Raw genomic sequence first — 27,191 nt, 5'->3', positions numbered from 1 at the left:
CTTCCTTTGTTAATGAGTTGGAAAGATTTGAAATCGACTGTGCATGCAGCAAACCCTTCAGACACTGTACAACTGAAAATATCTGCATGGAGGAGGGGGAAAATATTTTCTCTCAGTTGTCAAAGACTGGCAGACAGTAATAAAAAAACACCTACAGTACTTCCTATGGTTCTAAGCACTGCAAATTGATTATACCACACTATATCACAATTATTACCACTATGATTAACAATTGTGGGGTATTTTGAAATATAAGGAAATTTTCTGGCTGTTACATATAGTTTCATAAAGATTTAAATTATTGTTGATAATCTCCTAAGGCAGTGCTGTCCAACTTCTGTGGAACTGAGGGCCGCAATTTTTCTGGCCTACATGGCATAGGGCCGATAAACCAGTGTTGACCACTCCCTGTTTTTAAACCACATCTACTTTAAACCACACCCATTTTACCACAAGACCATGTCCACATTAATGATGGTAGCACACCAAAAAAATAAATGGTTGGTGCTTACTACAGGGATATCGCTCATCAGTCATATGTGAAAAAAAGATAAGTCCTATTAAAGGAGAACTATAGCTTAACTAAAGAAGCAGGCTAGAAATGTTTTGGGCTGTACCAGCCCAAGGCAACCACAGCCTTTAGCGGTAAACATCTGTGTCTCCAAAAATGCCCTAGTGGCTCCCCATCTTCTTTTCTGCTAATTCACTGCACATGTTCTGAGCTGCTGTCACTTACTTTCCAAGATGGTGACCCCCTGCGAAACGTTTGGTCCTGGATCATTGCTCCTATTGAGAAGTTTAACTTTAGGCTGATGCAATAAGTTCAGTATATAAAATATGGCATTTTAGCCATAATCATTTTTAGGCTTTAGTTCTACTTTAAGACATACCCTTAAATCCATATCCTCCTCCTCCCCTGTGGATAACACAGCACCCTCCTCCCCTGTGGATAACACAGCACCCCCCAGCACTTGATTAAACACCTTAGGGGCCCCTAAAAACAATTTTCAAATGCTAACAAACTAACAAACCCCCAGAACAATCCCTACCAGGCTTATGTTCCTAAGGCAGAATATGGCACACACAGGGACCATAGGGAAATCATAACAGAGCAGAGACAGGGAAACCTATCAGGACCACTCTTAGCTATACTACATACAGTGACACAGTGCTGGTGCCCCTTCAGCAGTTTGTATGAGCGTGAACATGTGAACAATGTGGGCAGTTTCAGTCTAGGTCTCAGGTGTAAACAGTAGAGGGTTTTCAGGGTGCGAACAATAGAGGTGTTACAAGTGTACCCAATGCAGGGGGGGTTACATGTGTGAACAATGCAGGGGGATTACTGTCTGAATTTGAGGTTTAAACAATGCAGGGGTCAGTTAATCCCTATAGTGATACCTTTTAAACTTTACACATGGTAAGCAAACACAGCAGGCAGACTTTCATGGGGCCACACAAGGGGGGGGGGGATTGTGGGTTGCCAGTTGGACAGCCCTGTCCTAAGGAATTCTATACTAGATCCTAAATGCTGTAAGAATACCACATTTTGAACCTAATTCAAATAATGTTCATTATCCGCTTATGGTACAATATCTGCCACAAAGCACTATTTTAGCTGCATAAGTAATACTGTCCCTGTGCTGTTGAGCTGACTGTAATTAGTACAGAGAACAAAAAGCTTCATCATAACACTTAAGAAGAACCCAGTTATCCTATACAATCAATTTTTTAAATCATTGATACATTTTTGGTACATTCCCTTCAAAGGAATTATCTGGACCCATTTATAGGAATATAGTGTATAAAGCTGGCCATAGATGTTGAGATTTTTAAAAGATCCAATCCTCATCGTGAGACTATGATCTTCTCGGAACAATTGTATGATTGTATGAATTGACCATCAACTAAAAAGACCAATTTGCCAGGAAAACAAAGGGGAGCTGCCTGCTTGGCCCTGCAAACATAGATAGATTGCACTGGGTCCGACAAAGATTTTTTGACCTCGCCGATCAATTTCCTGACAAATGTCGGGCGAAAAATCGTAAGATGTACGATCGGTTGAATCCCACTAACCGCACGATAATTTCGAAGGATTGGTCGGACTTCCCTAAAATCGGTCTTTCGGCAAGAAGAATCGTCGCGTCTATGGGGAGCTTAAGAGAAAGAAAAACGTTGACGATGAAGGGGCGTGTCCCCGAACCATTACACTTGATTAAATGTGCAGGAGCTATCCCCACTTGCATTCAGTCTTGAGCCTCGAAAATTTTTGTTTCTATGCATACTTAGAGGGTTCTGATCCCTTATACTGTGCACCACACTCAATTTGTATGAGAGGTCAGGGTGTACTCATGGGTTATTTTTCTTATGTAGTAAGAAAGACACTGGTTTATTTTTCAACCAGGTATTCCTGTCAAACGTGTGGTAAATGCAAAATAAAAGGGTTTATTTACAAATGTAAGTGCAGTTGCTGTTGTACTAATTGTCCAATAGTCGCTGCACTAGAAAATCCTATTCATTAAAGGATTTTGAGTCAAAAGTTGCTCCTTACACTTTCTCTCCTACGCACGGCACTACTAGGTCCTTCCCTTCTCCTGTTCTGAATTGAGTGTAGTGAATCTATTGATACAGGTGAACTTTGAGGCAGGCCTGTGCACTTGCATCTAAAGAATCATGTACACATGTAATTTTCAGTGATGGGTGATTTTTTTTGCCAGGTTTTTCAGTGAAAAAAAGTCCCATAGACTCCAAAGTACTGTAAAAAGAAACAGTCTCCCTTAAAAAACGGCCATTGAGTCCAATGCATTTTACAGTTTCGCTAATTTTTTTGGCGAATCTGGGCAGATTCGCCTATCACTAGCAGTGGGGGTGATGTCATCCAACCTTTTAAGTGTAATTACATCCATTTCAAGCCAAAGAATTTTTCAGTTGCAACTGCATCAGAAGCATCTTCCCCTTAAAACAATAGTAGAAGTAGCAAGGAATAGCCTATGAGGCAGGTTACCTGCTCAAACAATAAAATTCACTTTGAGCAGTTAACCTGCCTTACAGGCTATCCCTAAATACTACAACTATTGCCTCCAGTTGAACCTGTACCTTTGGCGGAGGTATAACACAAGGAAAAATCCAACAAATATATTTATGCCACAAGTTCAAAGGTAACAGTAACCCTTGTTCCCAGCATCTTCCTCTTAAGACTATAATTGTGCTGGAATTATGGCAAAAGATGCTGCATTGTGGATAAAAAAAGTCACCTAGACAGGGAAATGATGTCTGCTTACTACTACTTACTACTACCTCCCCTGTTAGCAGCAGCAACAGCAGCCTGCCCTATACATATAATGGGAATATTCCACCCACTCCTTCAGCACTCTGTAACCTCTGTGATCCATGCTGCTGGTTTTGTCCTCACAGTGTAAGTCCCAGTAGCTCCATGAGTATTGGATTGACTGAATTTCAAAGTTAGAACAGCATCAAAGGTTAGAAGCATAGAGAATGGAAAATGCTGGCTCTTTTTTCTTCCCTATTGCCTGTTGCAGCTTATCTGCCACCTAGTAGTATATATATATATATATATATATATATATATATATATATATATATATATATATATATATATATATATATATATATATATATATATATATATATATATATATATATATATATATATATTGAAAGGTGAATTGGAAGCATGAATACCATGGTAGATTTTCTATCACATATGGATCCCTCTTGCATATTAAACATTTGGGGAGAGAGATAGAGAACGTGTGTGTGTGTTTGTGGTGGCCCGTCTCAGCAGCAGCAGCATTGAGACGCGTGTAAGCACCAGTTTCAGTGCATCCAGACTGGAGCCCTTCCCATTTACATTGCTCTTATTATACAGGCCGTTACCTGGGAGCTGCCTCTCCTTGCTCAGCCCTCCTTCTCTCCTCCCTGGGAGACCACGTGATGTTACATCTGCCAGAGCCCAAGAAAAGAAGAGAATGAGAGCACACAAGGGTAAGGGAGATCGTTCAACCCCAGCCACAATCAGCACCACCGGACTGGACAGCTCAGAGCGCGCAGCGAGATCTCCCTTTGTTAAACGTGTGGCTCCTGCACATTCGTGGCTCCGCTCACTTACACTCAACTTTTTGCTCGCTCAGTGCGTTTCCCTTCTCCCTCTGTGAGCAAGTGCTGACGATCTTAGTACAAAGAAGAACCATGCCATGCACGAGTGTACCTATTCTTCTGCGGGGATCTGGCTTTGGAGGTTGAGAGAAGACGCTCCTCTATAGCAGTTCTGTTCCCCCTTTTTAAAGCCCCAGTGTCCAGCCGGGAGTGCATGGGTTAGCTGCTGGGAAGATGCCGGTAATGAAAGGGCTGCTCGCCCCACAAAATACTTTCTTGGATACCATTGCTACGAGATTCGACGGTACCCGTAAGTGATGCTAAACTTGAATATTGGCATGTGTCCTTATTTTGTGCAAAAAAATCTTAAATCCCTGCCTGGGTCAGTAAGTGGGGGCTCTTGTACTGCCATTTGTCATTTTAGTCAGTTTAGAGGAGTAAGACCTCCATTGAATATCAAGAGGGGAAAGAACAAAGACAAAGCTGGTCAGTGATCACAGGGAAGTGAAGTTCACATTTGCTTTCTTAGGAGCTCTCTTTCCCCTGCTTGTAGTAAGGACTTCATAGGTCTCATGCCAGGGGTTAGACAGGCAAGTGTGCTGCTATTTCAGGGTGTTGAAGGTGTGTTTATCAAGAGGGCAAAGAGGAAAATTAACCAAAAAGCATTACTTTCTTGTGCTATCTATACTTGCTTATAAAGGACTGTCTTGCATAATGTTCTTCTGATTCATTTCTATTTGGAAGTGCCATAAAATGTATTGAAATATAAAAAAAATGTCCACTGCCTAGGAAATGTTTCCATACTGGGGTTTTTTTACACACACAAACACACACACACCATTCCTCTGTAAGATGATTTTGGGTTCTATTTTTAGAGGTCTGAGAAGATCTTTCAGAGATCGTACTTACGTAGCTTATATCTACACATACTTAGCCAAATTAAGTCATCTGTGTCTTTAGTCAGTTATATATATCTTTTTTTTTTTATTGCAGTCTGGCTCTCCTTTATTACGCCATCTAAACTGATCAGATGACATAAAATACATACTCTCAACATTAAATGGCCATGCTGTCATGATGCAATTTACATTTTTGCACTCAAAGTTAATGGTTTTTATATAGAGAAAATGCATGCAAAATGTAACCCAGAGCTGTCCAGCCTCTGACCTGCAACTGTTATTAAATACAACTCCTAGAAGTCTACAGCTATAGAGTAAATGTTGGGAACAAGTGGGTCATTGACTGGACTCATTCATTGATATGTATACTAAAATTTCTATCCATATTTATGCAATATAATATGCAGTGTTAGTGTATAAATTTGCTGAAGGTATATGCTAGTTAGCACATACAGCAGTTCAGAGAGAAAACAAACAAGGCTTCAGCATCTTCTCACATTTTGGTTTGTACAATTGTGAAAATACACAGGGGAGCCTACAGTAGTTGTTATTCTTGCTATAATTTGGTAACACAACATCCAACTGTGCATTTAACATTAACACCAACCTTGAAAGAGACTAACTTGTTCTCCTTTGAGAAGCTTTTTAAGAGTTGAGCAGGGAAAGATATGTATACTGTATGTATGTCAAACCATACATATGCTGTTCACTTTATACTGTACTAGGGACAAGGGATGGTTGCAAAGGTGCCACTATTCTAGACTTCTAGGGAATGTTGGAATACGTCTAGCTAACAGAAACATACAGATGGATTCCTGTTTAACCCTTATACTGTGGAGGTGCTATGCGGTTGCTCTCATTCCAGCAGAGATGACAGTCATTTCAGAAATGACTTGTTGAAATTAATCTCTATAGGGTTTAAAAGTGCTTTGAATTTCTCATTAAATATGTGCCACTTTCTGGTCTATCTATTCCTATCTTACACAGCATATGTTATTGTGGAGGCACCTTCTAGTAAATTTAACAAATAATCAAGTGACTGTATGACTTCCCCAACAATTGCCTATTGCGTTCCCTTTCAGATTGAACAATGTAAATACTGCCTCCGCTGATATGTTCCATTTCCACTCAATATGTTTCCCTTTTCATTGCAATTTAGTGTCTAGTTGATGCAGTTTGGAGTGAAGTGAAGCTTTCAAACCAACACGTTTTACATCTCATTATTTTGCCAAGTCGTTTTACATTATGTACCCTAGAATTGGCAGCATGTGCCATGACATAATTGTATGAATGCTTTCCAACAATAGGAAAAACGTTTTAACCCCTTCTACAGAAGACCTTATCATCTTTGTGGGTGTTTGAAATATCCCACTGATTGCATCACTTACTCCCAGATGTACAGTGTATGTGTATAGTAATTAAGTACATTTGGATGCATACTGTGGTTGTGTACACACTATACAGTTTAGTAACATATGTATACGATTAATTTGGGAAAAATTTATCTGTAGATGCAAGTGTATGAATATGAAATAAAATACAGCATGCAGTCCAGTATTTCAGCATTAGCAACCAAAGAATATATAGATATACTCGCTTTGAACATAGTGGCTTCCTTGCCTGTGTAAATCAACTTGATAGATAAGGTAGATATGTGGTTATTAGAATGCCTTGTTTATATAGAAACCATTGTTACACTCAGCACCTTGGACAGAGCAGTAGAGTGTTTCTGGTTGCTGGGACTGCAGCCATACAGAGCTGGCAGATTTTATATTCAACAAAAGAAGCAACAACTAAAGTTCATTAGGAAATGCAAAAAGTACTGAGTGCTTTGTAGATTGTCCACCTGCCTGTAGGGCTCTGCAAAGGGCGGTGTGATGAGATATTCATACCCAAAGCGTGCCGCAGGATACAAAGTATATGGAAATCAGTTGAAAAACTTTCTTTCTTTGCGTCTACAAAGTCTACACAGATTACAGAGATCATATATATATTCAGACTGGGAAGGGGGAAAAGGCTATATCATTAATTACACACTATTGATTTAACTCTTTGAAGAACTTGAAAGTGATCTAAACATAGACCATGGGGTATATTTATCAAAGAGTGAAGTTAATAGTGAAGTTCCGCCACTAGAGTGAAATGCGGGATGGGATTTTTAAAGGCGTATTTATCAAAGGGTGAACTTTCACTTTCACCCATTGATAAATACGCCTTTCAAAATCCCATAGAAATGAATTGAGAGCTGCGGAATTTCACTCTAGTGGCGGAACTTCACTTTTTGATAAATTTACCCCACATGCGTGTTATGCTGTGAAATCTAATGCAGTATATGTATATAATTCCTTGCAGACTATAACACAATAATATTAGGGCATTGATCAAATTAGCCAAACTGAAGTAAAGACCTTGGAATCTATCCAAGGGTCCAGTGTGACTGAACTTAGATAGATTTGTAAAAAATCTGCAAAAATTAAAATGCTAAGAATCTTAAAGGATACGTGTTTCCCAGATAATATATCCCTAGGTGTTTTTCCCTGATGGGCATTTTTGTATACATTATATCAGTGTTTAAAAACTGTGGGACAGTCTCCAATCTGACCCTGCATTGATGGTCAAAGCACTGGGAATATTGATCTTTAATGAAAAGTGTGGACTAGTTGTGACTTACTGACAGCATTATTGGGATAGCTAATTAAAGGAGCCTGAGTAATATACACCTTAAAGCTACAGAACAAAGTTTTCTGACTTTTGATTACTTGATAGTAGAAAATATACACGGTTTTAAATATATATATATATATATATATATATATATATATTGTAAAGTTCAGGGGGAGTGGGATTGCCCATGCACTACGGCCACAACACAATACTAGTATAAATGTCCTTTTATTTCTTATTCAAACTTAAACAAGCTGTATCTTCAGCAGGTACAAATGACAACTTAAACAGGCTGTATCTTCAGCAGGTAAAAATAGCAGTTTGAACACAGTTTTCAGCATAAAGTAACACTGGCTTTCATGCTCAGCAAAACTGACAAATTAAACAGTTCATTTTCCCATTCAGGGATCAGGCTCACCTAGCCTTGCAAAATGTTGAACTCCCAGTCAGGAGAGCAGTTTCCACACACTTCTCTCGTGCAGACCTCACGTGTGTCTACCAACCCCCTTCCTGAACTCTCAGGGCTCTCTTAACTCCTGCACTGCTGCAGTAATTAGCCCTGCTGTGCACCCTCCAGGTACCTGAATAAAGGGGAAATATACCTGCTGTCCAGGACCCACCCCTGGAGTCCTGTACAATATATATATATATATGTATTATATATTATTATATAATAATATATAATAATAACAAAGAGAACCACCATCACAAGATTTAGCTAGCCCATACAGGTTGTAGGAAGTATTCTACCCTCTTATATTCCTTACACAAAAGGCAGTTGAATAGGGTCCTATCACTGAAGGGGTCCCTTGGTTAAAATGTAGATAAGTGTACAAATGACATATAATATTGTACACCAACATGGCAGATGTTTCCACTTTATATATCAGGGGTGTCCAGTTTATGGCATTCAATTTGTTGTTAAACAACCGTTGGCAGCCAAAGGATGTTGGGAGATCTGGTAGTTGTAGCTTGAGAACAGCAGATTGGAACTCATTTCTATTATTTACCATCTAATGATTGGCTTAAAAATGACTTTCATTGCCAGAGCCCCCATATCTAGCCCTGACTCTCCCAATAATTGCTTATACCTGTATTTTCAAACATGTGTCAAAAACACTTTGCTAAAAGATTATTAGCACTGTCTGTTTAGAATGTTCCTTATTTGCCTTCACATTCTCCGGAAATGTGTTTGCATTCAGCAGTGTTTGTGACTGGAATACACTCCTTGCATAATACAGAAATTATCACATTAGAATGTATATGTTCTTGTGTAGCGGTATTAAACATTTAACAATGCTTTACAGAATCTCTCATACTGCACTTTTTTTGCAAAATTCAGTGGAATCCTGTGTTTTAGCCAAGCCAAATTTGAACCATTGGTGTTCTACTTTTGTACATCCTTAGTTTCCTGCTTTTGTCCAAGAAAAATCTAATTGATCATCTAGCACCTTAATACTGCTCCAAAAGTGCATGAAGCTGCTTCAAATATGGTTTTCCACACACCCACCGAACATCAAATGTTGTAGGCAGAATTGCAGAAGGAAAAAAAAACACCCTCTAATCGGGCAGTAAATTCAAAGCTATTTCAACTGTCACAGCTCACAAGGGATTAGAAACCTTCCAACTGTTAGTCAAACACCCCATGTAAGAAATTCCCTATATTTGTCGCTTTTGGGTCCCTTATGGAATAGGTACTCTCAAAACATATGTATCAGGGTAGCAATATAGGTAAATGGCATAACTTAAAAGTAGTCCATATTGATACAAGAAAAGCAAGAGGAAATTAAATTGTGCACCACAGTTTATTAAACAAGCTTATTAAGCTTTGCCCAAATGGTAACTCCCTGCTAAAGTTGTATACAGGTGTATAATACAATGAACTCAAGTGGTCCAGATCCTCCTCAGAATGTATGTATAAAGTGGTCAAATAAATAAAAAAAAACCTGGTTTTTAGCTGCATCCAAAAATGATGCCATTGTTCATCCCTGCTGTAAAGGAATATAGATTGCTGCAGCTTTTTATATATCTTCCTGGGTTCAGTTTTTCATTCACGTGAAGCTGTTCTGACACAACTGGGCCTTATTTATCAAAATCCGAATTTTTATGATTATTTTAATGTAATAAGTCCAAACTAGAATCCACGATAGTACCTTATTTATTATGAAAAGAACACGATTTAATTGGATTGGGACAAAAATGAAAAAATTGAGCAAAAATCAGAATCCTATGATTTTTTCGGATATTTTTCCTAAAAAGACAGAATTTTTGGATTTTTGCCCAAAAAGTCAGAAATAGTCGGATTTTCGGGTTAATTCCAGCGCAGACCGCAGAACATTCCAAATAGGATGGGGACCTCTCCCACTGACTTATATACTACTGACTTATATACTTAGGTCTGAGATGCCCGAAATCTAGAAAAATTTGAGTTTTTTTTTCTTCTAAAATCCAGATTTTTTTCAAGTTTTTGGCATTTGGACATAAATAAATAACCCCCAACTGTGTTTATTATGTCCGGTGTTATCTGAATATATCTCATACTTTTGAAAACATGTATTGGTGCCAAAGCTCTTCCACTTTCTGTATACCGTATGTGTATTACACTGGGTGACAAACATAATGCTCAGATAGCTCCATCATGTCCACATACTGTATGTGGTTAGCATTTACAGCATTTATTGGAGATAACATTTACCTATCTCTAATAAGGATTATGTACTGTATACGGTTTATGAGCAATTTCATTTTCTTCCCTTGTGCCCAGAGGCTAGTGCAGATGGTGTAGGCTGGCATCCTTTGATCTTCTCCAGGTTCTTCAAAATTGTGCAGGAGGTTTTGGGAATAGTGCTAGTACCATTACTTAGGACACTGTCTGTTAATCAGCTGGTGTCTATTACATTATTTTAAGAGTCAGAACTATAGTGCAGAGGTTATAAACAGTCAGAAACGGAACATCACAATAAAAACACTTACATTTTTAAATCTAAAGTGATACTGACACTAACCAAATACTTTTTAAAATAAGAATGTGCATTAAACATTACTTATAGGTCATGTTTTTGCTGCTTTTTAAGTAATTTTTACTTGAAGTTCCTAAACCTGATTGTTTTGCCAACCTGACTTTTTAACCTGTCAGTTGGAGCTTATAATGCTTACAGACTACTGTTGCACAAATATGGCAGCTCCCTCATAGAGAAACATTGGGGATCAGTTAGGTAATGTCCAAACCTTAGGCAAATATCTTAATAGCAATATTATAAATAGTATGCAAAGACAATGTTATGATAGATGTAATTTCTGGTGTGAGCCTCTTTTTAAGTGTATTGGAGACTTGCTCCCAATTACATTTTCTTGGATTATGCAAAAAACAGTTAGTGAGGAATTTCCCTGAAGCAACCGATACACAGAATAATCGGATTATTTTTTACAGATCTCCAAATAAACACTTGTGTATTGGCATACCTAATCCTTTCCACTTCAATTATACAAAGAAGCTTCTTAAAAACAAAAAGTCCCCAAAACGAATCCATCGAATGTAAACCAAGTTCTCCTCGCCTGCTGTCTGATCATGTAACTTACTCTCTCCTCCAGTGGACTCCCACTCTGTACTAGCAATAATAAGCACTACTAACATAAATTGCATTGGTGTCAATAAAGAAAAAACAACAAGCATGTTAAGATTGAAAATGTCCCTGACACACAGTGGCTCAGCACATGTTGCCAAAGACTATGGGAGAGTGCTTTTAAGTGATGTGACTGTGAAAAATTAAGCCTTTGCAACTGTAATTAGCAAGGGAGGACAGATGGAAAAATTAGACATGTTAATTAAATCCACCTAGTTTGCTGAGGATTATTCAATATCGTGAGTTTTGTTACAGCCAGAATTTCTCTTTGTTGCTATTAGAGCCGTAGAAAACCGTGAGTGACATTTGACCCAGATGTGTGTGTAAATGATTGGGTTTAGGGCTACAAAGGACAAATATGTAGAATAAATCAGCACAGTTTGATGTTTTGCTAATGTATTTCAGGCAGAACGGGGGATTTATGGAGGCTGATCATTTTGAGGCAGGATTTCTGTAACATAATATAGCTGATTCCTAATGATGGAACCTGCTGCTGTTGCTGCATTTCCTCCCTTACTGATACACTTGCAACAATCTGAACTCACAGGGGCCTGAAAAATGGCTAAACCTATTAAATTGCTTATTATTTTACCTATTATGTGTTTCAAAAAATGTCTAATTTTACCCACGTTTCACTGTTTCAATCATTTTGGATAATTGCACTTAATTTAGAAAAACTTTGACCAGACTTGTTAACAAAAAGAATGTTCTCCGGCTGATCCTGTATCTTTTGTTTGTTATAAGTACTGCTTAACTTGCTGGTACTATATGAATAAATATTTAAGGCAATGATGGCAGAAATTGAAAAGGACTTTCCACCTGATGTATGAAACCTGTGGCCTACAGTATTTCCATCACGTTGATGACATCCTAATAAAACATAGAATTGCTTCTGAACAGGAACTGTTAAGGTGGCCATAGACTCCAAGATCCGCTTGTTTGGCGACATCGCCAAACGAGCGTATCTTTCCCCGATATGCCACTAAACTGCGTGGCTATATCGGGGGTAATTCGAACGTTCGGCCGTATGGCCGAACGATCGAATTACGATGCGCCAAGCGGCTCCGACGGGTCGGTCGGGTAAAAATCCAACCTTCCCGATCGATATCGTGGCCAGATATTGATCGGGAAGACCCGTCGGAAGCCCCCATACACGGGCAGATAAGCTGTCAAATCGGTCCAAACGACCGATATCGGCAGCTTTATCTGCCCGTGTATGGCCACCTTTACATTTCCACCAATGTTTCAATCAGTTCAACCTTATTAAACTTTTTGTACACAGATGTGTTTGTTCTTTAATAAATCTGTTTAAGAACAACTATTGGCCACGGTTTCTTAAAGTCCCAAGAGTTATAGATTCACTCGGAGACCCTTTATCTATTATTCTGCGAGGCACAAGCTGAGAGAGAAGCACATGTAACAATGCTCTGTAGGAGGAAAAATAGGGACACCAGTTAAACAATCCTATTGCAGTCTATTACTATCTCTCACTACAGGAATATATTGATACTTAAGAATAATTTCCATCACACAGGGAGAGAAAGAGAGAAAGATCTTATCCTTCAAATTCATGAAAATGTGTAACACTTTGAAGAGGAAGGCCTTGAATGCATGGCCATGTACTGTTCTTCTGGGTCATCACCTAAGGTGATTTAGAGTTTCAATTAAAAGGACCATTTGGCTTTTCATGACAGAATGCTTCATCTGGCACTTTATGGCTCACAGAACTTGGTTCAGAAAAGTAAAATAATGTTTATTTAACATTTCGGCTCAAACTTGACCCTTCATCAGAAAACCAAGTTTGAGACGAAACCTTAAAGGGCACCTGTTGCCCTAAAATATTTCCCTCTCAAAGGTGTGGGCTATTAGAGCCCAAACTCCAGTTGGGTTAACAGTAGTTTATTATTAAAAAAATTGGCCCCGTCAGCGCTAGGACACTCGCACTAGGAGCTCTTGATGCAAGCAGCCATGTTGTACAGTGTGCTTGCGTATAATGAGTGGTCCCAACATGTCTGCTCGAACAGGGAGCTTCGTCCCAGTGCGGGTGTCCTACTGATGGTGGAGGACAAATTAAAATTAAAAAAACTACTGTTATCCCCAACCAAAGTGTGGGCTCTATTAGCCCACACCTTTCATGGGATAAAATATTTTAGGGTAATAGGTGCCCTTTAAGTAGGGGCCTAAACGTTGAATAAAATACATTTTTCACATTTTGTGAAAAACCTGTGAGTGCGTTTTGTTTTTTGCAGTAAATATGATGTAATTTATAACTGGCACCCAGGCATTATTCCTAACGGTTTTCTGTGTGCACCAGGAATTCGCAGAAAATCTGAACGTTTTGAAAAAACGTTGGAAAAATTGTACGATTCTAATTTTTGCTCAATTTTATCGAGTTTTTGCAGATTAATCAAGCTTTTTTAATAATAAATAAGGTAAATTCGGGTATTGGAATTTGGTCATGGTTTTTTAATTCAAATAATTAGATAAATTCGGATTTTAATAAATAACCCCCTAATTATACCTTAAAGTCAAATGGTTGGAAATAAATGTGAACCAAAATACCCCAACCGTAAATAAGTGCACATCTTAAGGTGGCCATACACATAGAGATCCGCTCATTCGGCGAATCTCTCCCCGATATGCCCATCTTAAGTGGGCGATATCAGGCTGATCCGATCGTGGGACCTAGGGCCTAATGATCGGATCATACAGGCGGTCGGATCGCGGGACCGCATCAACAAACAGATGCGGTCCATGATCCGAAGGGATTTTTACCCCTGCCCGATTGACATCTGGCCAACTTTTGTCAGATATCGATCGGTCTGTGTATGGCCACCTTTAGGAGTAGTCAACCAAAGATTACGACATAGATAAAAATGACAGATATCAATTAGACTGTGAGCTATGCCTAGTGACTAAGAGCTCAAAATCACAGTGTTTTCTGATGTCAGCTGACCCTTCCCATGCTGCTCTCACCAGAGGAAGCAGCCAAGCAGGTGTTGAAGGGCACCATTAACTTCATATTGTCATGAAATTAAACAAGTACTGTCATTAAAATATTTAAATATATAATTTATGTGTGAATATCTGAGCAATAATTATGCAATTGATCAAATGGTTTTCAGTGGGCCTAAAATGTTATTTTTTATTTTTTTTTCTTAAAGCCACAGTCAGTTTTCTTTTCCTGTATAGAAAAGCGTGTTTGCAGGCAATTTAGTGACTTTAATCTTCATTCAAACTGATGCTTGTCATGTTTATGCAGAGAGTCGTCAGGACAATAGTAACTATACAATTAGGTAGTAGAGAGATAAGAAATCATAATAAAGGAAATTGTATGCAAAAAAAGCTAAATTATAATAAAGAAAATGTTATTTCTTTATTATAATAAAGAAATATAAGAAAATGTTAGGAGGGTAGGGGCTGATTTAAATCCTGTGTTTATTCACAGATTGAGAATCTGCCACATGTGATATTAATCTTATGGTAACACTCTGCTGAGTACAGGCATCTCACTCTTTTGCTCCCCTGCTTTGTGGTAGAGGGAATGAGATGGGACTAAATGAAATATAATGTAGAAAGCTTTTCCATTAAATGACATATTAGCTGTAGAAAGAGCAAATCATGAATAACAGCAACATAAGGTTTGGCTTAAGAGATGTTTTGGATTTAAATAACCTTGGGGCTGTAGTTTGTCCATCAATGGGAACCCATTACGTAAGAGTAGGCCATTTAAGTGAGTTCTGCATTTTTTGGATCAAGAAAATATGTATTCTTTTACACGGTGCTGCAAATTACTTTTGATTGCTGCAATGTTTTCACTTTGTATGTATTGCAATATAAACTGGTAAAGCAGAGGCCTAACTACAGTTCCATGGTATTTAGTTTGGTTACGCACCCCTAAAGGGATTCTGTCATAGAATTTTTTCTTTTTTTCAAAATGCGCCCACAAATCATTTGTTGTGAAACTTGTAATTAAAGGGATAGTGTCATGGGAAATTTTTTTTTTTCAAAATGAATCAGTTAATAGTGCTGCTACAGCAGAATCCCGCCCTGAAATCCATTTCTCAAAAGAGCAAACAGATTTTTTTTTATTCAATTTTGAAATCTGACATGGGGCTAGACATATTGTCAATTTCCCAGCTGCCCCAAGTCATGTGACTTGTGCTCTGATAAACTTCAATCACTATTTACTGCTGTACTGCAAGTTGGAGTGATATCACCCCCCCTCCCTTCCCCCCCCAGCAGCCAAACAAAAGAACAATGGGAAGGTAACCAGATAGCAGCTCCCTAACACAAGATAACAGCTGCCTGGTAGATCTAAGAACAACACTCAATAGTAAAAACCCATGTCTCACTGAGACACATTCAGTAACATTGAGAAGGAAAAACAGCAGCCTGCCAGAAAGCATTTCTCTCTTAAAGTGCAGACACAAGTCACATGACCAGGGGCAGCTGGGAAATTGACAAAATGTCTAGCCCCATGTCAGATTTCAAAATTGAATATCAAAAAATCTGTTTGCAATTTTGAGAAATGGATTTCAGTGCAGAATTCTGCTGGAGTAGCACTATTAACTGATTCATTTTGAAAAAAACATGTTTTCCGATTACAGGATCCCTTTAATTATGCCTAATGCTGATCACTTTCACGTAAAGTAGTTACTGTATGTCTTTGTGGTAGGTGCAGTGAGTGGGAAAGTTAATAATAGTGAATAGTGTACAAAACACATGATTTTATGCATCATAGTTACATAGTTACATAGTTGCATAGTTACTAGTTCAACCCCTCCAAATGAAAACCCAGCATCCATACACACACATCTCTCCATTCTTTCACATAAATAATATATACCCATATCTATACTAACTATAGAGTTTAGTATCACAATAGCCATTGATATTATGTCTGTCCAAGAAATCATCCAAGCCATTCTTAAAGGCATTAACTGAATCTGCCATTACAACATCACCCGGCAGTGCATTCCACAACCTCACTGTCCTGACTGTGAAGAACCACCTACGTTTTCAACAAGGCAGTATTTTTGTAAATGGTGCAGTGTGACTCCCTTATGCTGGGTAGAATGGCAGCAGACATGGCTAAGGGTGTATCTGCTTTGGTGGAGGAGGAAATCTGCAAAACCTCTTCTGACTACATTACCTGCATGTGTTGACTGTCACTCACTCTGTACAGTGTCCGCTGTGTCCACTATTCACAAAGATAAAGAAAATTAATGGAATGCAAAGATAGTCTACTTAAATGGACAATATTCTTATAATATTTCTGGATGACTATACCATACAAACCAAAGTTTGTTTAGTCAGTGATAAAAAGCTAGTGTAAGCTTGTGGGATCCACAAAAGACACTTTTTTGACCTTTAAAGCAATTTATTGAAACATACACATGCCCATTTAAGCATACAAAGCATAAATCATAAAAATGAGAACGCTGTATTTGTCCCCCAATTTCTGGGATCAATTTTTTCATTGTATTTTAATAAATCTTCTACATACAGAAATGGGGGATGGCCATAGGGGCAGCTGTACCGTACATACTTTTACTTGGGGGCTTGTGAACTGGATGTAGTACATGAATTTAAGGATTTTGTGGATAGTTGAACAATAGAAATCAGCACAGAGAAGTGTCAAAGGCTACATAGAAGTTGGCATTAGGTTACACCCGTGTAAAAGGAAACTGAAGTTACAACAAGATGGCAAGTGCAAAGATCAGCTACACTTTATTCAGTAGAAAAACTAAATGATGCCACCACCACTAGTCATTTCTGAACAGAAACAACTAAACAGAGAAAGGGGAAGTAAATAATACTGGTACACATTGATGAGTTGAAGGATGTGAAGCATCAACAAGAATAGGCAAGAAAATCAATAGGAGAGTAGAAATCAGCAAAAAAGTACAAGGCTTTGGGTTGCAGGGTGTAGAGCAGCTGCTGAACTAAGAAAAAAAGATAATGGTAGAAATAGAAGAAGCAGAAGCATGAAATTACACTAAGAGCCTGTACTCTATAGTCAGGTAAAGGCAACAATGGAAACTTACCATGCAATTCCATAAAGGCAAGGCAGAACTATATATATATATATATATATATATATATATATATATATATATATATATATATATATATATATGCTTTTGAGAAAGGAAAAAAGGAAATTGAAAGTGCCAGGGAACATACTTCATCCAATCAATGTTCAAAAACAAGCAACAACTTGTCAGTCATCTTTTTTTTCCTTTTTATAAAACTATATTTCATTTGCTACCATATCATATCATATAGTTGCTTTCATTTTGTGACTTGAAGTTGACTTCTCAAAACTACTAATTAGTTCCAACTGCAACTTAACCCCAATGTATCTTTAGCACCTACTGAATACATACAAGCTTGACTTCCTGCTGTTTACAGTTAAATAAATATAGTTACCTATCCATTATGTCCTGATACACTTGAGTTGAATTTTTTACACTCAATACACTACAAAGGGCCACAGAATTCTAATTTTAAACAAAAAAAAAAAAATAACAAATACTAGTGATCTAAGATTTAGGTATACGTATTTTAAAAGTGGAATCTATGTTCTACAGAAATTCGTTTTTCCTCCAATTTATATCCAATTTATATCCTTGATATAAAAAGATTGCATTTTGTTTGAAGCAATACCCAAAATTATCTTTTCAGGTAGAACACAACGCAAAAGACTGAGCAATTTCAGTTGATTTTCTGTTCTCTTTCAAAGCCTAGTAAAAGCAAAGGGAACTATTGATAGCTTTAGGATGTAATTTGTCTTTGATTTAGCCATACACAACACATGGCAGTTTTTATTTTATAACACTTCCTAAATATGCTTTCTCATTCAAGTTATTTTGATTGATGTGTGTTTGTTTACAGTTTTTTTTTCTTCCTAGTCTGTTCAAGTGCACAGTTAAAAGTATCATCTTAAGATGCCCATACAAGCTAAGATCCACTTATTGTTTATTTGCTAGGCAGCAGTCTGCCCTCTGGGCTGATAGATTAGAGGGACAATTTATGTCTGGAAGAACAGTGAGGAAAGTGAAATTTCAAGCGCCATATTTTTTCCCCATTATGCAGAATTTCCCCCCCGGGGGCATTTCACTTTATACAGTTGCAGGTGTATAGGTACTTTACTCTAAATTCAATTCAAGGTTTTTATTTATATATTTACAACAACAAAAGAAACAAAAACATGAAAATGAAAGTTGCATTAAGTGTAGACATTAAGATACAGTATAGCAAAAGTCACATTATTGTACTTTACAGTAACTAGTATATTCGGACCATTAAGAGGATTGTCCAATGTCAAGGGGGTTTGTCATGTTCGATTCTTGAGTGAGTCCCATTATAGTTTACAGGGTTACATATTTGGTTCTGCCTCTGGGCAGGCTTCAAGCCATGGGCCCCACACTGCCTCAAATTTTTGGGGACATTGCCTGGCCATAGAGGTTAGTTTAATCATGGGGAGTTTACTGTTTACCAACGTAATCCATATCTTTACTGTGGGAGGAATCATCCACCTAATTGCAACTCAACTTTTTCCCATAGAAGAGTAAGGATCTTAATAGTATTCTGGTTTTGAGGAGCTATGTCATCTACTAATCCAAAGAGACAGACCTCAGGGGTTAGTACCCCAGGAAGTAGAGCTTGTGTTGTTATATTATTGACCAGGTTGGTCCGGTATTTGTGGATTATTGGGCATGCCCATAACATATGAAATAGACCTGTGTCTGGGGCCTGGAATTTATAACAGTTTGCATCGGGGTTCCTGCCCATAATTTTAAGTCTCAATGGGGTAATGTATGTTCTGTGAATGATTTTAAATTGCACCAATTTGTCTCTGGTGGAGATTAGGGAGTTGTAGAGGTTTGTCTTTACATCCTCCCATGCAGGTCCGGACTGAGAATTAAAATAGGCCCTGCTATTTCAGGTACACAGAGTCCCAATCAGCCCACACAAATATATATAATGATATTGGCCACGCAAAGATATCATTTGCTATTGGTCCTGGAACTCTGATGAAATACAATTACAGTTGATGACACAAAATGGAAACCTTGTGTGGCCAAAGGCAGCCATGAAAACATGTATGGAGTCATACAGAAACAGGATGTAGCTGCACTTCTGTAGTTATTGAAATCATTCTGCATTGGAATACATTCACCAGACCATTGCTATAGCCTCACTTTGCCCAAATGATACAATATTGGTTTTCAAAGTCCATAGAGACCCACCCCCACTCTTAGGCTAAGGGTCAGTTTCAGATGCCCTTTCTGCCCTGTCCCAATAATCAGTACTGTAGCATTTGTTATTGAAAAAAGCTGACCAAAATTTTTTTTTTAATTGGGATAATAGCATATTCTGGGGGAGATGTATGCTTGGTATCCCTGTAAGAATCCCCACAGTAAAATACAAGACAGCAAGTGTTAAAAAATTCTATGTTTACTAGCACTGTAAGGTAACGGCAAGGCAATATAGACAACACATTTTTTTATTGGCTGTCACATTCAACCAATTCTATATTTAATGTTATTTATGTGCTAGTTTGCCAGTCACCTGCAATCCCTGTGGTACTGAATTATAGGCTTCTGAGCTGCATTAAAATCATAGAGAGATTTGTCATTTGTTAGATTTCCCTAGTTCTGCAGTGAAGTGAAAGCTTAATACATAAAGTATGCATTAATTAGCTATCTACACAGACTACATGTTCATGGCAGTAGTTGCACATTGTGATTTTTGCTCAATTCCCTTCAGCTGGGAGTAAAATACTTGTAAAAAAAGGACAACATTTTAGCAATATGTATAATAAACACAATGGGCATCTTGAAAATATACACTTCGGGAATGGCTTTTAAATATGTTTTGCAAGGACGGAGAGATGAGAAAAATGCCTCATAGTGGCATGTACACTGTTAATTTTCCTGCACAGCTTTAGTGGTCATATATTTTCAATTGTATAACCTTACTCTTACCATAGCAGAATTTATATATTTATATATGTGCTGCCTTATTTAGTACAGTAATGGGATCTGTAATCCAGAATGCTTGGGACCTGGGGGTTTTCAGATAACGGATCTTTCCATAATTTGGATCTTCATACCCTAAGTCTACTAAAAAAAAAAAGCTACTGTCTTATTATTACAGAGAAAAAGGAAAATATTTTTAAAAATGTGAATCATTTGATATGGGAGACGGCCTTTCCGTAATCTGGAGCTTTCTAAATAATGGGATTCAGCAAGAACAACGCTAGGCACAAAACCATGTACACATACATTGCTAAAATGCTTAGCAATAATAGGTGCTCATTTCACCTAATAATATTTCTGAGTAGCAAAACAAAATAAATGGAGGTGCAAAGGAGCTCTGTACTAGAAGTCTAACTTTGCTCATTGTGCCGCACAATCATTTCTTTTGTGCCCTTGAAATACCATGCAATTAAAAGGCATGTAATTGAACAACCAGTGACCAGATTGTGTATACCATATAGTGATGCAGATGCCTGACATAGTACCTTGTTTCTAAATATGATACAATCAATCCTTATTGTAAGCAAAACCAGCCTATTGGGGTTATTTAATGTTTATGTGATTGTCTAGTAGACTTAAGGTATGAAGATCCAATTTACAGGAAGATCTGTTATCCAGAGAACCCAGAGCATTTTGGTCCCATACCTTTACCTGTTTTACACTCTAAAGAGAAAAATGCAAGAGTGGTTGATTTCCCATATGGTCAGAGGATGGCCACCATGGTTCTGAAAGAAGCTGAAATGTGCAGGAGATTGCGTGAGAATCCAGTGAGGTGTAGTCAATAAGAGTGTTTAAAACAATGTAATGCTCCAGTGCGCCATAGACTTGATCACTGTAGGAGATTATGGGGTAAATTTATCAAAGAGTGAAGTTCCGCCACTAGAGTGAAATTCCACAGCTCTCAATTCATTTCTATGGGATTTTGAAAGGTGTATTTATCAATGGGTGAAAGTGAAAGTTCACCCTTTGATAAATACGCCTATAAAAATCCCATAGAAATGAATGGAGAGGGTTGGAAATTCACTCTAGTGGCGGAACTTCACTATTAACTTCACTCTTTGATAAATATACCCCTATGCTGGAGCTGTCAGAGAGATAGTACGGCATATATAAATAGATGAATGCACTCACTTGTAAGGGTTTTGTCATCTTCAAGTGACCTATTCCCAAACACAGTGGATTGTTCCATGCTGAAGCTTATTGTACTTTTCAACTATATTGGCCAGTAGAAAATTAAACACAGCCTCGATTTATACATAAGCATAGAAGGGGATGTTATTTTTCCTTACTGGACACTGTTTCAGCTTTTTCAGCAGAGTTCAGTCTCTTATTGAGCAACTGACATAATTAAGGTTTTTAAGTGAAGCCACTACATGATCAGCCACTTTTTAAATGCAAGAAATGATCACACAGTAATATGCTGCAGTCCACTCAAAAGAGTTTGTTGGTTTGTTGCCAAATATGCCGCCACTATCATTTGTAATAGGGATTATGCATTATTCATGCATACTAGCAAGCAAATTAAATATTTTATTAGACTTGTGACCTTAATATTGACTGTGTATAGCTTAACACCAGTTCGCCAATAGCTGATCCAGTAATTAACTTTAGTTAACATCGATGGTTCATGTTAACTGAATGATTTACCTGCTGTCCTATAACCATATAAATACTTACTGAATAACTAGTGGCGTGTGATTGAAAGAAAAAGGACAGAAGTTTAAAGTACAGGTATGAGATCCATTTTCCCGGAAACCCGTTATCCAGAAAGCTCTGAATTAAGCCCATCTCCCATAGACTCCATTATAATCAAATAACTCAATTTTTAAATAAATATTTAATTTTCTCTTCAATAATAAAACAGTACTGTGTACATGATCTTAACTACAATACGGTTAGTCCTTAACAGAAGCAAAACAATCCTATTGGGTTTATTTCATATCTAAATTATTTTCAAGTAGACTTCAGTTATGGAGATCTAAATAATGGAAAGACCGACTTATCTGGAAAACTCCAGCTCCCAATCATTCTGGATAACAGGTCCCATACCTGTGTAAGCAGGGCCCATGTCAGGAGGGTGGGCCTTCAGGAGGGTGGGAAGAGATTGTGCAGACCCTACAGCCTGGTCTTTGCACTACTTACACAACTGCATGCAAGTGAAGGGTGGTTGCGTCCATAATGATTAAATACAAACCAAGTGCTCTAGTGCTATTGACTTCATTCAGTGCTTAAGAACAAATATTTGTGCAGAAAAGCATGTGCAACATTTTTGCTGGAAAGTAGTTTTCCTTCAAATGCCAATGAGCCAACCACATAAGCTATCTAACCACTATGGCCTGGTTTGTTGTTCTTTATAGGTAATAGTTTATATCAGGGGTCCCCAACTTTTTTACCCGTGAGCAACATTCAGATGTAAAAAGAGGTGGGGAGCAACACAAGCAGCAAAAAGTTCCTGGGTGGTGCCAAATAAGGGCTTAGACTGGCAGCCTACAGGTGACACTGTTTGGCAGTACATCTGGTTTTTATGCACCAAAACTTGCCTCTGAGCCTGGAATTCAAAAATAAGCTCCTGCTTTGAGGCCATTGAGAGCAACATCCAAGGGGTTGGAGAGCAACATGTTGCTCACGAGCTACTGGTTGGGGATCACTGGTTTATATAGAACACCACTATTTGACATCTTTTTAAGCTGTACAAGACATGTCAAAGCTATAAAGTCTAGCTAATTAAATGTTTCATTTGTGTACCTTGTGTGATCATATGTTGGCTCCCATGCACTTATTCAGCTAGGGAAATCAGAGGTTCTAGTCAAGTAGCTGTTCATTTTGGACTGGCTTATAGGTTTCTGCAATTCTGTTCATCTTTGATGGAAAGGAAAGAGATTAGTCCTTGTGCCCTCTAATTATAGCAGTGTGGTTCAATTGTGGAACTTTGCATGTCATCTGTGATTATACTTCTCTGTCTGTTGGAAAGGCTGTGATGGGCGTAGGAGACAGCAATTTTTCTGACAAAAAAGACCAAACCATGCAGCAGTGAAATGTCCCTGGAAAAGGTTATGCCTTTAACGCAATATTACAAGAAAATAAGAGGATGTTCTTTCCATATCAAGACCCCTTTAATAAAGCCTGCAGTAATTTATTCTCATGGGACTGAAAATGTTTGGGGAGGGGCTAAATTATACTCATGGGCTAGTATTTACCCCACTATTTATATGTGAATAGAGCGTCCAGAAGAGATTCAGCAGAGCCATTTGTACAGTAGGTAGGGTATAAAGGGCATTTGTACTGTGTTCCATTCATCATTATCCCCCCTTGAGGAGGCATTGGCTATAAGTACTTATTGTGCATTATATATAGCTGTGTGATCATATATATATATATATATATATATATTTATAAAAACAGTGGGTCATCCCGGCAAAGCAGGATCCTCAAAGTATTCAAGCTTCATTACTCCTCTTGTCTTTATTCCAGACATATTGAAAGTGAGGGGATTCATAACCACAGGCTATATGTAGACCCTTCTACATGCCTTCTTTGTTCAAACAGATAGACATAAGCTGGTCAACAATACCCTAGCAACCATGTATTCATTGGAACAAGAGACTGGAATAGGAATAGGAAAGGACTTTAATAGAAAGGTAATAAAGGTAATAAAAAGTAGTATAAATGATCGACTTAAAGAGCATTTATTTTTTAGGTGGGATCATTGATCCTCTTCAGAAGAAGAAGGCAAATAATTAAAAACTATAAAAAAGAACAATTGAAAAGTTGATTAGAAATGGCCATTCTATAACATACTAAGTGAGTTATTTATTAAAGTCCGACTGCCAAAAACATGAAAAATACAACTTTTTTCTACTATAAAATCCGAACTTTTAGTGGGAAAAAAACTCACATTTTTCGAGATTTATTACTCTGTATCCTGAGGATGTAAAAAGTCAGAATCCAAAAATCCAGCATCTCAGACCTACCGAGGTTTTATATAAGTCAATGGGAGAGGTTCCTATCCTATTTGGAAGTTTCTGTGGTCTGCACTGGAATTAGGCAGAAAATCCGACTATCTTGGACTTTTTGGCCAAAAATCCGAAGAATTCTGGCTTTTCGGGAAAAAGCCAGAAAAAAAAGATTTCCGCTCAATATTTTCGTGTGTGTTTCCGATCCAATTAAATTGTGCTTTTTTAATAATAAATAAGGTCTAATTGTGGATTCTAGTTTGGTCGGACTTTTTTAATTGAAATAGTTAGAAAAATTTGGATTTTGATAAACAAGACCCTGAGGGGCAAATTCACTAAGCGCCGAAGCGCCGAACGCTAGCGTTAATTCGCTAGTGTTTGGCATTTTCTTTACTGCGCAAATTCACTAACAAACGCTGGCGTAGTTTCGCTAGTGTTACTTCGCACCCTTACGCCAGGCGAATTTTCGCTAGCGACGTAACTACGCAAATTCACTAACTTGCGCAGTGTACTGAACGCTACCTTTTACGCTAGACTTCCACCTCAGACCTGGCGAAGCGCAATAGAGTAGATAGGGATTGTTTCAAAAAAAGTCAAAATTTTTTCTAAGTCCCAAAAAACGCTGGCGTGTTTTCTACATTATGGGTGATAGGCTGAAAAAGATCGAAATTTTTTTTGGGGCTCCCCTCCTTCCCCCCTACATTTCCTGACTCATGGCAACTTACCTAGACAGTGGGCACATGTGTAGGGCAAAAATAAAATTTTTACTTGATGATTTGAAGGTTTTCTTGGCATTTGTAGTGCTGATACGTATTCCTCCATTGAAATTTGAATTTGGCGCCGTATGCAAATGAGCCTTCGCTAGCGTAACTTCGCTTTACATAGCGAATCAACGCTAGCGCAACTTCGCAACCTTACGCTACCCCTGAGCGCAACTTCGGATTTTAGTGAATTTGCGGAGCGCTGGCGAAACTACGCCTGGCGAAGTGCGACGAAGTGCGGCGAAGTGAGGCGAAGTTGCGCCTGGCGCAACTTCGCATCTTAGTGAATTTGCCCCTAAATGTTAACTTAAGGGTAAACCACCCCTTTAAAAAAAATAACAACAGCAAAAAAAAACATCACCTGTAAGTGCTACACCTTCAAATTGAAGTTTGCCCCCATGGAAAGCAGCAAAGAGGTGACTGGCAACCAGGTATGTGGTATCATCGTGGATCAGCAAGGTAATTCGTCCTTAGCCATTTTTAATGGCTTACATTAGCACTGGGTGTAAGATTTCGCAGTACGTTACATTACATTCTGTTCCATACTCAGGGATGTACATTCTGTTCCATACTGAGGGGTGTACCTATAGAGACAGAGGACATGGTAGCTTACCAGTTATCTTGTTTATCTGATGAAGCAATGCTATTAGGCGCTACTCTGTTTCAGGTGGGCTGCACTGATCCAATGTGGCATGAACATGAATACAGGAACTGTATGAAATATTTGTCAGGCCCAGCCTGACAATTACAGTTAATTTAATGTCATACATCTTAATACCCATCACTGTATTTGTATGATGTGTAATTAGGATGTATCAGTTCAGATATTAGTACAGGCCATGTACGTTACATTTTATAGAGCCAACAACATACCATACAGAAAACACAGCGAGGATTACAGATGATGTAAAATAGTAAAAAGATAAGATTAAATACATTCTTGAGTGTTGATAAATGCCACCCTAATGTTGCACACGTCTATACCTTGTAGACATTTCTCTTGTGTCTTCTTTTCACTTTTCTCCCTAGTTAATTACTAAGATACTCATTTGCTTATTGATTCTTCTGTTGACAGCAAAGGGATTATTTCAGAACCCTGTATGGTCCCCTGAAATCCGAGAATCGTCATATATATATATTAAAACAATGAAGAGAGAGGGAGAAAAACTTTGGTAATTTAATTAAAGTTAACTTGTATTTTTCCATTAACCCCTTAGTTCCAGCTGCAGCGTTTGTGTTTCGATGTCTCTGACTCACTGAGTAAACCAGTTATTTATTAAAGATTAACAAGATTGTGCTGTACCAAACTGGAAGCTAGGAAACCTTGATACAATTACATTTTAAAAATGGATGAACTACATTTACAAGGTCTAAACATGAGGTCGTGCTCTGAAGCAGCAGAATGACAGGAAATGAGAGAAAGTACTGTTTAGCAGAAAAGGTAATGGATTTATGGAACAGGATTCCATCTGAGATGGTAAAATACAGTAATACCAATTAAATCTGGGGCTACATGGTGCTTATGGAAAGATAAAGACGTAATGAAATAAAAATCAAGGTATTAAAACAGAATGGGGCAAGATATGCGCATCATATGGTATCTTAAAGAAAGGAGATGCTTTAATAATGTATTAATTATATTAAAGGGATACTGTCATGGGAAAAAAAAATTCAAAATGAATCAGTTAATAGTACTGCTCCTGCAGAATTCTGCACTGAAATCCATTTCTCAAAAGAGCAAACAGATTTTTTTATATTCACTTTTGAAATCTGACATGGGGCTAGACATATTGTCAATTTCCCAGCTGCCCCAAGTCATGTGACTTGTGCTCTGATAAACTTCAATCACTCTTTACTGCTGTACTGCAAGTTGGAGTGATATCACCCCCTCCCTTTTTCCCCCAGCAGCCAAACAAAAGAACAATGGGAAGGTAACCAGATAACAGCTCCCTAACACAAGATAACAGCTGCCTGGTAGATCTAAGAACAACACTCAATAGTAAAAACCCATGTCCCACTGAGACACATTCAGTTACATTGAGAAGGAAAAACAGCAGCCTGCCAGAAAGCATTTCTCTCCTAAAGTGCAGGCACAAGTCACATGACATGGGGCAGCTGGGAAACTGAC

At 38.0% G+C, this 27,191-nt stretch overlaps 1 protein-coding gene across 1 annotated transcript in view; it reads left to right on the top strand.

Moving 5' to 3' along the window:
* Window positions 1-3,840: 3,840 nt before the first annotated feature.
* LOC108701858 (potassium voltage-gated channel subfamily H member 8) overlaps window positions 3,841-27,191 on the top strand; it is a 224,621-nt gene continuing 201,270 nt past the window's right edge. The window contains exon 1 of the mRNA XM_041577236.1: window positions 3,841-4,423. Coding sequence (XP_041433170.1) covers window positions 4,348-4,423 — 76 coding nt within the window. The 5' untranslated portion in view covers window positions 3,841-4,347. The remainder of the gene's footprint in view (window positions 4,424-27,191) is intronic.

The sequence above is a fragment of the Xenopus laevis genome, chromosome 9_10L (genome assembly GCF_017654675.1).
Source record: "Xenopus laevis strain J_2021 chromosome 9_10L, Xenopus_laevis_v10.1, whole genome shotgun sequence".
Taxonomy (NCBI): domain Eukaryota; kingdom Metazoa; phylum Chordata; class Amphibia; order Anura; family Pipidae; genus Xenopus; species Xenopus laevis.
This window is presented reverse-complemented; position numbering and strand designations above follow the sequence as displayed.